The sequence below is a fragment of the Malus domestica genome, chromosome 05 (assembly GCF_042453785.1).
Source record: "Malus domestica chromosome 05, GDT2T_hap1".
NCBI lineage: Eukaryota > Viridiplantae > Streptophyta > Magnoliopsida > Rosales > Rosaceae > Malus > Malus domestica.
In genome coordinates, this window is record NC_091665.1 from 30,311,794 (window position 1) to 30,327,020 (window position 15,227).

At 42.5% G+C, this 15,227-nt stretch overlaps 1 protein-coding gene across 1 annotated transcript; it reads left to right on the top strand.

Moving 5' to 3' along the window:
* Positions 1-7,985: 7,985 nt before the first annotated feature.
* Positions 7,986-9,103, top strand: LOC103428041 (glycine-rich protein 23-like). The gene has a single exon (XM_008366129.4). The coding sequence runs from the start codon at positions 8,366-8,368 to the stop codon at positions 8,855-8,857; it is 492 nt and encodes a 163-aa protein (XP_008364351.1). The 5' UTR covers positions 7,986-8,365; the 3' UTR covers positions 8,858-9,103.
* The last annotated feature ends 6,124 nt before the right edge of the window (positions 9,104-15,227 follow it).

The following is a 15,227-nucleotide window of genomic DNA, read 5'->3' on the forward strand; positions in this document are numbered from 1 at the left end:
ATCGCCTGGTTGGTGATAATAGTGGCAGGTTGCCGAATAATTTTGGAGCCGTAGGACCTGGCTCTTTTGGGCATATGGGCCTTGGCCTTCCCCATAACATTCCAGCCCATTACTTTGGGCTTGACGTTTTTTTTTTAATTTTTTTTATTACCCTCTGATGGGGTTTATACAGATGTCTCCGAAAGATAAGAAAAATAAATTACATCACTTTAAAGTAAGGAACCCTTATCTTCCTCCTAGGTCTTCCCGTAGCTTTCTCAGAAAATAGGAACATGCATGATGAAAGTGTGGGCATCTTCTTTAGCTTTAGTAAGATTTCCATTTTTCTTTTTCTTTTGCATTGTCCCTATGTGCTCTCGAGGAGAGCCTCCCTTTTTCTTTTTCTTACTTTTGCATGTGGGTGGTCGACAGCGCCCCACCTTCTCCTTCCATATTGTTAAAAGACAGACCCACTAGTCATTCTGAAAATCCAGGCTGGCAAATCTGCAGCTACAGTAAGAGCATCTGTCTAGACTATAGCTTTTCTTAATGACATGATGGCTGGATTGCTTCACTGGTGTGCAATTGGCGCATGCCATCTCCACAAACTTCTTCAGACACTTTCCTCCTTTTCCTTTTTCTTTTCTACTTTTGCTTTCTTAGTGACATGATGGCTGGATTGTTTCACTGGTGTGCAATTGGCGCATGCCATCTCCACAAACTTCTTCAGACTCTTTCCTTATTTTCCTTTTTCTTTTCTACTTTTTGCTTTGCTCTTTTCTTTTTTTGCTTTGTTTTTCTTTTTCCTTTTTTTTTTTTTTTTGCTTTCGGCTGGTTGTTGCTGGGACTTTGCTTTTGCAATCAAACACATTATCGCAGCAACTGCAGGAACGGATGAGCATGGAGAAAATGCCATTTCTGTCGGGGAACAGTTTATATCCGGTCAAGAGTGGAGGAACAGTTTATATCACAATTACGCAGTCCTGCTCCAGCTGATATCCCTGTTGAACGACAGTCTCAGAACTCAAGAATGTAGGAAAAACAGCCAGATCTCCCTCCTTTAAGTGATAGTCAAGTAGCAGTGGAGCGTGATGACAACCATGAAAGAAATGATGTGGTCTCTAATATGCATACTCTTCTTCGTTGCTTTTCCGGTACAGTGTGGAGCCAGTTTGTGAAAGTGATGACTTCGACGGTGGAGGGAGCTCTGAACTCTTCAGAACCCGCGAAGCTTACGGAGCTCTTGGTATCCGGCGGAGTGAAGCACGAGATGAAGACTCCGACAACTGAAAAGGCGACGACAGCGACCACACTCCGACCATAACCGCTTCTTCTGAGCACGAGTCTTGGTGCCAAGGTAAGTGTTCCGGTACTGTGCACCGCTGTGGCGCAAGATATCGTCAACCTCTTAATCCCCGTTATGGATATATAAAATTTCATCTTCCTCTACAACAGTTGCAACAGCAACTCCACCTCTGCAGCAGCTTCATATCAATGCAACGGCTATGATCTGTCAAGGCCAGAGAGCGAAGAGCAGCTGTCTCGAGTTCAGTCGAGATTTTTGGTGAAGGGTGGCTGAGCTTTCCATTGAAACCTATTTGGGCCTCAAGATCTCCACCCCCACGGCGCCCGGACAGCAACAAATCAGGAGAGATGGGTCTGAGGAACCTCTCGAAGATGGCCATGACTAAGAACAGAAAGATGAGGATGCCAATGGCTACAAATCCAAACGATACCGCATTGACAGAGCTGTTGAAAGAAGGGGAATGAGGAGGATGGTTGCTTGGATGGTCCTCTCTCAGCATGTTTAGTGGAGCTCTTATTGGCGACCATTGAAAGCTAACTTCTTTCACAACAAGCATTCTCATTTTTCACCTCTCTTTCTTTCTATAAATCTATTCGAGCTCTCAAATTTCACAGCATTTTAAGTTAGAGAGAGAAAGGAGTTTGTGGCAGCAGTAAAGGGTTTTTGCAGTGGTTGTGCAGGTGTTTGGTTATTAGGTTTATGCAAATTCACGGTGGATATTGTGGTGAGGTTTCACGGTGGTGAGATGAAAAAATGAAAGAGAACCGATATAGCTTTTCGTGTCATTCTCCACAAACGGTGCCAAATGTTGATGCACAAAACCGGAGGGGTCTTGGAACAACGTAAATCCGACCGTGAATTTGCAAGAAATGTAAATAACACAAGATGTATCGTGGTTCACCACAAGGTTTGGGCTACGTCCACATTGATATTGTATTTCTGAGAGGATTGTGAGGGAGAGAGTGTGAGGATCTCAGGCCTAAGAATTGGCCTCTGTAATGAGAATGAGGCTTTGAGAAGGGGTGAGTGGGCCTAGGAATTGGCCTCTCTCAATTGTGAGGGTGAGGAGTCCTTTATAGAATAAGGGCTCATCACTTATTACATATTTGTCCCTTCCTTTATTATGTAATTACATTTAAGTTCCTCGAGTATTTGTACGAGATCTAAATACGGGGCCCTAAGTATGATATAAACAATATATAAAATAAAGAACAACGGTGGTGTTTAAACTTAAAATCCAAGCATATTTCAGGAAAATATGCTTTTAATATCATGCTTTATTCTAGTTAGTTCTTGACTATTAGGATCAATTAACAAGATGCTGTGTTCCCAACTGAAGAGCAAACCGCTGATGTTCTTACCAAAGGGTTACTTGAAATGAAAAGCTTGTCCGAGACTCCTCTCTAAAGTTTCTTGCTTCGTTCTTCCATTTTCTCAGTTTCTTAATCAATGTATAGCTTGGTTCTCACTGTTAATAGTTTTGATCAAAAGTATCTAGTTAGATCTTTTTGATTCGTTCCAACTGTACATCGAATGACAATTTTCGCACTGTGAATTAAAATGTGTTTGGAATGAATGTTGTTGGAAATCAAGAAGTGGTTGAAAAATAGTAATTAAAAACAGTTAGGAAGATCAGTAAAAAGGCCCAGGAATTCTATACAAAGTCTGGTGGCAGTGCATTATATATCAACTTTCGCCAAACTCCAAATCCAAGCCACATACGAACTTGGTGGTCAGTATCGTTTATTATATCATCCAGTCCACATTTAGTCCTCTTGTCAGGCAGCAAGCTGTCTTTGCATCTGTTCACCTGCAACATTAGCATGGACCGCTCTGATATTAATCAATAAATTACAATGATAATCGCAAAAGTTCATAAGAAAAACACAATCATCAAAATTGACAATGAAGGGCAGCTCGAGTTCCAAACTATAAACATGTCATCATCTAATTGAATAAGTAATTTTTATATCATGGTACCTGGGATTCACTTAAGAAATTAAGTTCAGGTTTATCATATATAAGGGCAATAAGGGAAAATTTTATAGGACGGCAATAAGGGCGGTGATGCTGTATGGCACAGAATGTTGGGCGGTGAAACATCAACACGTACACAAAATGGGTGTAGCGGAGATGAGGATGCTTCGTTGGATGTGTGGGCACACGAGAAAGGATAAGATTAGGAATGAGGATATCCGGGGTAAAGTAGGAGTAGCCGAAATTGAAGGAAAGATGAGAGAAAATCGGTTACAGTGGTTTGGACATGTGCAAAGAAGGCCTACTGACGCTCCGATTAGAAGATGCGACTATGGGACAGAGGTTCAGGGCCGAAGGGGTAGAGGAAGACCTAGGAAAACTTTGAAAGAGATTCTAAGAAAAGACTTAGAATACTTGGATCTAACAGAGGACATGACACAGGACCGAGCACAATGGCGTTCTAAGATTCATATAGCCGACCCCACTCAGTGACTTGGATTTTCCAAGTTTTCAACCGAGAAGTTTTCCTCACTCAGGAAATTAAGGGAACACTACGTCAACCTACATGCTCCACTCACAAAGCTTCAACATACAAGCTTCAACAAAAGAAAAATTCAAAGAACTTAGCGAAGAAGGCTTTGGTGTATTTAACACAATACGTTGAAATGAAGCAGAGCTTATTTATTGATATCCCCGATAAGTTACAAATATGTACATATACATGAGTCAAAATAAACAAACAAGAGGGAGCCTTCACAAAGGTTGCTTAGGAAAAGTCTCAGCAGTCGGTAGAGCCCCAGAAAGAGAAAGCACCGGAGGGGGATCATTCGGAGCCTCAGTACTGCATAGAACCCTAGAAGGAGGAGGCATCAGAAGTTGATCATTTGGAGCTTCATTACGCAGTACAGCCCCAGAAGACGAAGGCAATAAATGCCTTTGGAATAAACCCACAAACCTCTGATGATCAAGTAAAACCTGACCATCAGATTCCTTCATCTGGTCAAGCTTCCTCTTCATGTTTGTAGCATAGTCATGTGCGAGCCGGTGCAACTGTTTATTCTCATGCTTGAGCCCTCTAATCTCCTGTTTGAAACTCATCACTTCAGCCGCCAATGATTCAACTTGGCGGGTTCGAGCAAATAGGCGTTGGGCCATATTAGACACAGAACCTGCACACTGAACACTGAGAGCCAGAGAATCTTTAACAGCCAACTCATCAGACCGTTTGGAAAGTAGTCTCTTATCTTTGGGAGTGAGAAGGTTCCTGGCCACCACCGCAGCGATCATATCATTCTTCATCACGGAATCCCCAACGGTAAGAGGACCAGTAGGGGAGATGAATGATGGGCGCCATATGTTGTTTGGAGAAGGCGTGGCTGCCTCTTCAACAAAGTTTAAGTCAAAACGACGGTCGGAGGGGCCAGACATTTTCAAAAGTGTTGAAGAGAGAAGAAGTCGGACAAATCAAGATCTTAGAAGTGCAAGAATGGAGCTTCTACTGGTGGAGATTCAAGTGTGCTTTGGAACTTAATGACAGCCTCTATAAAATCCGTACTCGACGGACCTTCAGAAATCGAAGAGGCGCCTGCTCAGAAATCGAAGAGGCGTTTGCTCTCTCAAAAGCTGGGCTGCTTAGAGACCACGAGGGTCGATCTCAGAAATCGAAAAGGCGTTTGCTTTCTCAAAAGATGGGCTGCTCAAAGACCACGAAGGCCGATCTCAGAAATCGAAGAGGCGCTTGCTTTTTCAAAAGCTGGGCTACTCAGAGACCACGAGGGCCGATCTCAGAAATCGAAGAGGCACCTACTTTTTCAGCCTTGTCAGCACCTGTCACACGCACACTCAGCTTTGCGGAAATTACGGGCATTCTATCGAAGATTTCTGGTGAAGTAGAAAGCATATGAATCTTACTGTTCAATCACCCATTTTCCATACGCAACATTAGCTCATGGGTACCACAGATTACTTTGCCAAAGTTCTCTGACAAAGTTGAGACACGTGAAACTTGCAGCTCCCACTACATCGCTCTGACTAAGAAGGGTAAAAGAATAGCAAAGAAACAGCACTAACAAAGTTTAGACACATAAATTTTGAAGGTCTAGCTACCATATTATTACCCACAAGGGTAAAGGAACAGTACCACTGCTGGATAATTGGAAAGTCCCTGTGTGTCAACCTCTGTGTTCCGTGGCAAGGTAGACTAGCAAACATGCCCAACCTTTACTCACATTCGAGAAAACACTCCCAACAAGATTGCTGGCTCCAAAATCGAAGAGGCACCACCCTCCGAATCTCGAGGGCCAGACTCCCAACATGATTACTTTCTCAAAAATCGAAGAGACACCGCTCTCCGAATCTCAAGAGCCAGACCCCCAACAGGATTGCTTTCTCAAAAATCGAAGAGGCATCGTTCTCCGAATCTCGAGAGCCAGATCCCCGACAGGATTGCTTGTTTGAAAACCGAAGAGGCACCACTTTCTCAACTTCGAGAGCCAGACCTCCTTGGATAAAGCTTGTCTGTAATCTTCACACGCAACATCAGTTTTCCAGATACTACAGACCACTTTATCAAAGTGCTCTGACAGAGTTAAAACATGTGAAGCTGGCAGCTCCCATTACCGTGCTATGACCAAGCAGGGTAAAGGAATAGCATTACTACTTGTTGTTAGGGAGACTCCTATATATGTCGACCTCCATCCCCAATGGACAGGCAGACCTGCAAAAATGCTCAACCCTTCCTCATATCTGAGAGGGCACTCCCAACGAAGCCTTTCGAAATATTCAGCTTTCTTTCCCCCCGATAATACCTCTGCAAACAAGCTATACTAGAGCAAGAATATCTCATATCATCAGGGTTAAAAGCAAGAGTATCCCATATCATGCTTTTTCCCTGTCTTTTCCTTTGGCCTTGTTCTTACCTGCAAGACAAGGAGAAAGAGAGCAATCAGTCAGCACTTGGAATCAAGCTTCCAGTCAGGAACTGACTGCCTGGAACCCCTTACCTGACTACTTACCTGGCATTGCTCTCAAGTACTCATCTTCAACACCTTATGCTTCCAGGGAAGATACCGCATCTGCCTGAGGAACAGATAGGGCAAGTGAGAAGGATACAAGGAAGCATGTGGAGACAAGCGTAACAGCACATGTGCCGATACATCCACTACTTTGTCAAAAGCAAAAGTATCCCATATCAGCAGGGTCGAACGTACTTTAGATTTGATAGACTTGTTTTGACCCTCAAATTCTTCAGTCGGCCTTATACTCTAGAGGAAACCAGAAAACTCTCCAGCCCAGTTCAAGAATAAGCCTGTGGAAAGTTACTTCTTCAAAAGCAAAAGTATCTCATATCATCTCTTCTCATTTTTCTTCTCTTTATCCTTCATGCTGCCTGCAAGATAGGGAGAATGAGAACAATCAGCCGGAACTCGAAATCAAATTTCTGATCTGGGACTGATTGCTTGGAGCTCTGATTGCTTACCTTGTCTATCACCTCTTTCAGCAGATCCCCTAGCTCGGCGACTTGGGGGACTCATACTACATGGTTTGTATCGCGCTTGACCAAGCCTGAAACTACAAGTAAGCTTCAAGTGAAATTGATACATTACCTTGTGCATCTCCACCAGTTAAAGATACCACCCTTGGATGGAGGAAGAGTACTTCCAGAAAAGATGTCACATCTACCTATGAGACAGATAAGGCAAGTGAAGACAATACCACACTTCGGTACTTAGAAGTTTCGTGATTACGATATCATTCTCCCCCAATATTTCCTAATGTCATTTGTACTAAATCATTCACTTGTACTCACTAAAGAAGAGCTTGAACCTATGTACTTGTGTAAACCCTTCACAGTTAATGAGAACTCCTATATTCCGTGGACGTAGCCAATCTGGGTGAACCACGTACATCTTGTGTTTGCTTTCCTGTCTCTATCCATTTTTATACTTATCCACACTAATGACCGGAGCAATCTAGCCAAGATCACAAAAAGCGACCGTTTTCGCTACCTAGGATCTATCTTGCAAAAGAACGGAGAATTAGATGGAGATCTCAACCATAGAATACAAGCTGGATGGATGAAGTGGAAGAGTGCATCCGGCGTGTTGTGGGACCGTCGTAGGCCACTGACGCTCAAGGGAAAATTTTATAAGATGGCAATAAGGCCAGCCATGCTGTATGGCACAGAATGTTGGGCGGTGAAACATCAACACGTACACAAAATGGGTGTAGCGGAGATGAGGATGCTTCGTGGGATGTGTGGGCACACGAGAAAGGATAAGATTGGGAATGAGGATATCCGAGGTAAAGTAGGAGTAGCCGAAATTGAAGGAAAGATGAGAGAAAATCAGTTACGGTGGTTTGGACATGTGCAAAGAAGGCCTACTGACGCTCCGGTTCGAAGATGTGACTACGGGACAGAGGTTCAGGGCCGAAGGGGTAGAGGAAGACCTAGGAAAACTTGGAAGAGACCCTAAGAAAAGACTTAGAGTACTTGGATCTAACGGAGGACATGACACAAAACCGAGCGCAATGACGTTCTAGGATTCATATAGCCGACCCCACTTAGTGGGAAAAGGCTTTGTTGTTGTTGTTGTTGTATGAATCTGCTCTAATACCATAAATGTAGTTGCGGTTCTATATATTATAAAAATTAATTTTTAGTATGTGAAGTAGCTCAACTCCTTATAAACACATGCAAAGTTCTTTAGTTGTCTCGATCTGAGATTTACACTCTCAACTTGCACATGCCGGAGTGGGTGGCTGTACAAGCACACCAGTGTACTACATAGAAGGAGTGCTCCTAGTTTGGTACAAACCTCAAACATATATTGAATTGTGAATCTTGTAAAGTAAAATGGTTAAGCAGTTTTAAGCTTTATCATCAAGATTATCGATCAGCCTCAGAAATATATGACAGCTTAGCTAACTAGTTATTAGCTACCAAAAGTAAAGCCCCTGCCTTGTGCATTAAACTTTCTTTACTACGTACAACTGCCCCCCACCGCTCATCTTGCCTTTAAAAGCAACCCTCAATCCACTTCTCTTCTAAACCAAGTGAGCTACAGACACCAAAAGCAGTGAAAAATCTAGAGAGAGAGAGAGATGGCAAGGTGGTGCATTGTGGTGGTTCTTGCTCTAGTTGTAGCTCACACAACAGCTAGAAATGTGCCTATGCCAAATGACGCTGGTTTCAAAGACCAAAAGAACTTTATTGGTGGAGCTGGTGGCTTCTCAGGCGTTGGCGACAGTGGGCTCCCATTTGCTGGAGCAGGGGCAGGAGTTGGCGGCAGTCTTCCTGGCGGACTTGGTGGCGGCGCTGGAGGGATAGGTGGAGTTGCTGGCCTTGGAGGACTTGGTGGTGGTAGTGGTGGAATCGGTGGCTTAGGTGGTAGTGGTGGCTTACCCGGTTTTGGTGGCTTAGGCGGCGCTGGCGGTTTGGGTGGTGTCGGTGGACTGGGAGGGACAAGTGGCTTGGGTGGACTTGGTGGATTAGGTGGCGCGGCTGGTGGTGTTTTGGGCGGTGCTGGTGCAGGTGTTGGTGGGGGAGTCGGTGGTGGTGTTGGTGGTGGAAGTGGTGTTCTTCCTTACCCTTGAAGACTTGAGTTAAAATGTTTGGATTATTAATGTCTACTTCTTTGTTTATTTGTTTAAGTTAGCTGTTGAAGTGTATTTGCCAGTTAATTATATGTGACTGAGATTATGAGCTAGGGTTATTTCACTTATGTCTTCCTAGCTAGTTAATGTTTCTGTCGTCTTTATTAATCTCAGTAACCCATATTGTTCTGTACTACTGTTCCATCTTTAGCGAATATTAATGAAAAAAATCCATTTGTCTCCTAATCCATGTTTCGGTTCTAAATAACATAGTATAAAATTTCTTTCAGAATTTGCCAAAAAGTACATCAAATGTTTCCCAGAATCCATCCAGCAGCTTGTTAATTTGCTTGGTGACAATGTTAATTCACAGGGCTATGTGCATTCTGTAACATTTGCATTTCCCTCAAGAATCCTCGTTTTATTTTCTTTTCAGTGTTTAAAAAAACTGAAACGGAAATCTTCGCCTTAGGATTGATGTTTTTTACTCAATATCCCCTTTTAATATAGAAAATGTTTTACTATCCATATGAGTCAAACATGAGATATTTAATTTACATGTACAAAGAATATCACTAGAACGTAATCTTGGTGACTTTTGTTTTACTTATGTGAAATCACAAATATATAGTTCATGTGAAATTGGACCAAGAGTAATTATTCCAAATTATGCAGCATCTATCGATTGTGCGTTCTACTTTTGAGTCTTGACCAACATACCTAGCATTTTTTGCATTAATTTGGTTCTCTAAATTATATCATATTAGGCCAAAAAGGATTAAGATTCCACATGAATTTGAATTTTGAATGACAATAAGGATGACAACTTACATATTTTGTTCAAGTGAAGATAGAAAAAATCATGAAGGAAACTTATCCTCTTCTTGTCCCACAAAAATGATAGGATTGAAAGAGATAAGTTTTCTTCATGACTTATCCGTCTTCTATCTTCACTTGAATAACTACGCAAGTTGACATCCATACTTCTATTTAACATTCACTGAATCTAGTGGATCATCCAAGTCAAGCCAATCCTAAATATTGAGCCCTATAGTTATTATTTCATATTGATATGTTGCAATACTAGGGTTTGGGTTTGGAACATATGCATTTCTTCCCTAAGTCTATTACTTCCTCTTAGCCTTGCAAACTAAAGCAAATAACTCTTCATTTCTGTCACCTGACAATAATGTGAGGAGCTCAGTATAGACGATGACTGCAGACATCATCATAAAGTGTGATAAATTAAATGTGTCTACATTTATGAGGAGGCCCAATGTTAGCTTTGGATGGCAGACTGAATTGAATATAGTAGCCAGAAAGCATCAACGTCCGCTCAGCAGTAAAGAACAACCACATGCTGCTTCAAGTGTTCTGGTTGAGGGATCATATCATATATGCAGTAAAATGGAACATGCATATATGCAGCTGGTTATTAGATCTTACCAAACCATTTGAAGCGTGTCACATGCATGGTGAGCACAAATTTTTCCTTCATCGCAGGATATACGAGTGCTACATTTAGCATTCCATGGTCCACAAATTAAAAGGGTTTTGATTTACTTGGTGTTTTCTCAGTTTGTCTTCGTTGATTTAAGCACCAGAAGTTATTACGTCACCAAGAATATGATTAAATCGCTATGAAGTTGAAGCTGGTTAATTTACAATTTTAATGGTAGAAAACTTATAATATTCACACTAACATAGTTAGATCATCTCCAACCCTTGAATTAAAACCTAAACTTTTTAACCCAAAAAATTTAGGTTTTAACCTAGAAATAGTTTTTCTCCTCCAACTCTTCTGGGTTAAATTTTTAGCCCGAAATTATTAAAGAATGAATTTGGGATAATATTTTTCTCAAGGAAACTTTAAAAAAAATATATATATATATATGTAGACATAATTTAATTTTATGAACATTTTAACCTAAAAATATTTCGATTTCGATAAATATTGAAAATCACTAAACCAGCACCATGAAACAAAACACTACGAAAGAATAGAAAACATATAAAATATTTTTTTTAAATTACTTTAGCCGTTGAATTTAAATTTGGACAGTTGGATTTTATTTTTTTACTGTTGGATTTAATCAAATTAGATCTTAGCCATTGGACTGAATTTATAAATATAAAACTAAAAAAAATACACATATATGGTGAGCCAATCCCACGAACCCAAGGGGGATCCTGGGCTAAATTTACCCCTATTTGGGCCCAAAATATTGGTTTGGGCCGAGATGTATTCTCGGCCCGGAAGGCCTTACAAAAAGGTTATCGTGGATCGTTTAGTTCATGGGCTTCTTAACCTAGGTCGGTCAAGTCATGCTGCGAGACGAGTAATTGAATCCTGGCGCAATAAGGAGTCTCGGCAAGATATGGATAGAAGTGAATCCGGTTTGATAAAGGACTGGGTTCAAAGTTATAGTGAAAATAGGACTGGTCGAGATGGTGTTTGATTAAAAGAAGAAATCCTAATCCGAGTAGGGTTTTAACTCGGTCTAGAAAGTATCTGGTGCTATAAATAGAAGAGGTTGTGCATCGTTCAAAGCCCCTTCAATTCAACACACAACTGCCCTGCACAAATTCTCTCAACAACCTTGAGATTTTTTTCCTTTTCCTTTTTCGCCAACACATCTTCAGTTTGGATAAACAGCATTGTGAAGGCAACCGGTGATATCTTCAGTCAACATAGATAGAATTGTCACCGTAGAACCAATCGGTCTCGCAGCATCTTCAGTCGGCATAGATAGCACTGCGTCGAAGGTGACCGGTTATCTATCCAAGTCTCGGTCGAAAAGGATTTCCGAATCCTTATTGGTCGAGGTCATCTCATTAGTCTTCTCAGCGAAGTGAGGTGTTATAGTTTATTAGGCTTAGCACATTGCACGCCGAGTTAGTTTATGATTGGATACTTTCAAGTGGGATTTAAAGTTCGGCATTCCGACGGCCGAACCACGTTTATTGTTAAGACATATATCCGCTTTGAGTATTTGTGCCTTACACTTTGGTGTCAATTCGGCGTGAGTTTACTCTGACGAATACCTTCATTGTGACCGAATCCGACTGCGATGATTTGTGAACTTCGTAAGAATAGTAGCCTTGTCTTCAAGTTCGAGAACCCAAGAGGCCGAGACGTGTTCCTTCCTCGGTCGCAATCGCGAGACGTAGAAGTCAACCGCGCACCCAACGCAACATCAACAAATTTTACTTGTCAGCTGAGCTTGACCGATGAGTTAGCACGCCCCGCATGCAATCGAAGGACATAGTTAGCTCATAAAATACTCGGCATGCGCACCACGTAGGCTTGGTAGTTTTTAGGGTCAACATTTTAGCACGCCCAGTGGGACCCAATGCTAAACTACGAAGTTCATGCCAATTGAAACACGATCGGTTAAAAAGAAAACATCTATGGGAAAATCAACAACCGATTTGCCAATTCAAAACATAGGACAAAGTGTATCACAGGCATAGAATCCCCTTAGTGCTGTGACACCTGAGTCCACAAGCGCGACTCGCCGAGAAAAGGAAATTGGTCTCGACGGTCAGCTTTACAGTCTAGAAATCCCTAACAAAAACACATGCGTTCTTAATGAAGGGATAATGGAGGACTGTGATGAGGATGGTGGCGAAGGCTCTGATCCACCAACAAGGTCGTTTCTTCGAAGACGACTTGACGAACAGTCTAGGGCGGTTGAACAGACGTTTAGTCTAAGATGATAAATTGCACGACGTGATACGCAGTAACAGTAAGGTACAAAACAGATTGCTTGAAATATTGGTTAGCAAGGTCTGCGACGACAGACCATTCGATCTTTCCTGGCAATTGCCACCAAGGAATAATCTGTTGCCAGTAGTATAGGTCAAGCCAATTCCTACTCGGCTCAAGCCAATTGACTTAGAAAAAAAAAAGGATCGAGTAGCAGGACAGACGGACCTGACCAGAGAGTGGAAGTAACGTCCGTCGATATAACCGAGGTCCAGCGGATGATTGATTCGGCTATGAAAAAGGGGCCGAAGTTCCCTAAATTCATCCATCCATATCCAGCTTACGTGGAACGGTTTAAATATCCTAAAGGTTTCAAAATTCCAGATTTTAGTCTTTTCGCTGGAGAATCGTCTCTATCTTCGTTAGAACATGTGGCTCGTTTCACCGCGCAATGCGGAGATGTCAACAGTGATTTTCACAAGCTGCGGTTGTTCAACTTTTCATTGACAGGTTCAGCATTTGCCTGGTATATCAACATTCCACCTAATTCCATCCAAAGCTGGGAGGAATTGGTCGAGAGATTTCACGAGCAATTTTATCGGCCAGGATGGAAATGTCAGTTTCTTCGTTGGCAAGGATGGCTCAAGCATCTGATGAGTCACCAATGGATTATCTTACCAGATTTAAATCGGCCAAGAATTAGTGCCGAGTACCTCTCCTTGAAGTCGAGTTTGTTAGACTTGCTTTGAACGAACTCGATGTAGAATACAAAAAGAAATTTTTGGGGGCAAACTTTCAGGATATGTATGAATTAGCCCAGCATGTCGAGCAATATGACTATTTGCTCCGAGAAGAGAAGATGTCGAAACCCTCATCTCGAGGGACGATTTACAAAAATTCTACGGTCAATTACGCGTCGACCGAAGGCGAGGAATCTCAGTGCGTCAGCGTGGACACAGCCGAGATAGTAATAGATAAACTATACGTGTGCAAGGCATTGACTCAAATTAATTCCAAGGAGGTCAAAACCCGCTCAACCACTGAATAAACAGCAAAAACATCAAAAGTTTATACCTTTGATATCACAAAGGCCGAATCAATTTTTGATCAATTGCTATCAGCCAAGATCATTAAACTTCGGCCAGGGCATAATATTCCCAAGGCCGAAGAACTTGAAGGAAGGACATATTGCAAATACCATAACTCGACAAAGCATGCAACAAACAATTGTGTCATATTTCGTGATGATATCTAGAGCTGGATTGACAAAGGCAAGTTAAAGTTTCTTGAAAAATGCATGACAGTTGATACTGATCCATTCCCTTCAGCGATAGTCGGCATGGTAGACGCTCGTTTGCCCAAGAGCAAAGGAAAAGAGAAGGTCAAATTTACCCCAGTACAACACATCCGACAACAAAGCTCCCAGCCTCGACTCAAGATCAACTTATTTTTCAACGCGCCACCTACCGAGCTCTCAGGACCGGCCATAGTTGAACCAATGTCAAACTACAATGACGAAGAAAATGGCGGGCCAATAGTACCACAGATCTTAAAGAAAGGTTCCTAACCTCGACTCAAGATCGACTTGTTTTCTAATGCACCACCCACCGAACTCTCAGGACCTGCCATAGTCGAGTCCATGTCAGACTCTAACGAAGATGGAAATGGTGGGCCGATAGTTCTGTGTAGCAATTGTAAGGCACGCGTTGTATTAACCTAGCCCAAGAGGAAACTACTTCCGATACAGACACCGATATCACAACAACAATCGACGATTACAGCGAAACCTTCAAGTGAACTTAGTGAAGGCCAGCGCCAGAAAGTATTCGACAGGAGGCTCGGCCCAAGGAAATAGACAGATGGTTCTACATCGATCAGACGACGCCTTGATTTCGACGCACCGTTTTACAACGAGGATTATTATTCCCGCAATTCCAGTAGTTCGAGCTCATCAGCAAATAAAAAAACCTTCAAGCCACCTGAACCACGTGACCAACGTTGGTACAGCTACAATTCTCCCACCGGCATGTATACCACGTTATCCAAATCGTAGAAACGTCGACGTCAGCGTATAGATTGCTTGGCTCGACGGCAAGTAGCCTACCCTGTTTCGACCACTAAATGGCAGCCGAAAGAGACGGCAGGAAGCGGAGATGATCGGCCAACCCCAACAATCATGGCTGAATTACAAGGGCAGAAGGAAACCAAACGGGACTTCGAAACTACCATTGAAGCAGCTGAGACGCGCATCAAACTTCTTCTTCGGCCGGGGGAAATGAAAGCTCGTTTCGAGCAATTTAAGGAAGATGCCGAAAGCCAACGACTTGTATGGGTTACCGAAGGCCTGCCAAGAAGCTCTTGACCTGGCATTAACTTGCCCCGATGCTGAGCAGATCATCCAAAAAATCACTGATCCAGCAATGAAAGCCAGATTCCAGCACATTCGAGAGGCTAGGGTTCTCGGCTTCGAGGTCGACCTATACACGGATATTGACAGAGCGGAACTCCCTTTTTCTCTTGAAGATCTTCAACACCTTCGGTATCACTTCGAAGTTTTTTCGACCGTCTCTTTGTTCGGCTTAATAGCCGATGAGACAGAGCGGGTGGCACGTCTGGACGTTTACCTGGACACCAGGAATGCCCGGATCGCCTATGAGGAAC

Excerpts from the sequence above, each read along its gene's own strand:
- LOC103428041 (XM_008366129.4), top strand. The coding sequence starts at position 8,366 with ATGGCAAGGTGGTGCATTGTGGTGGTTCTTGCTCTAGTTGTAGCTCAC.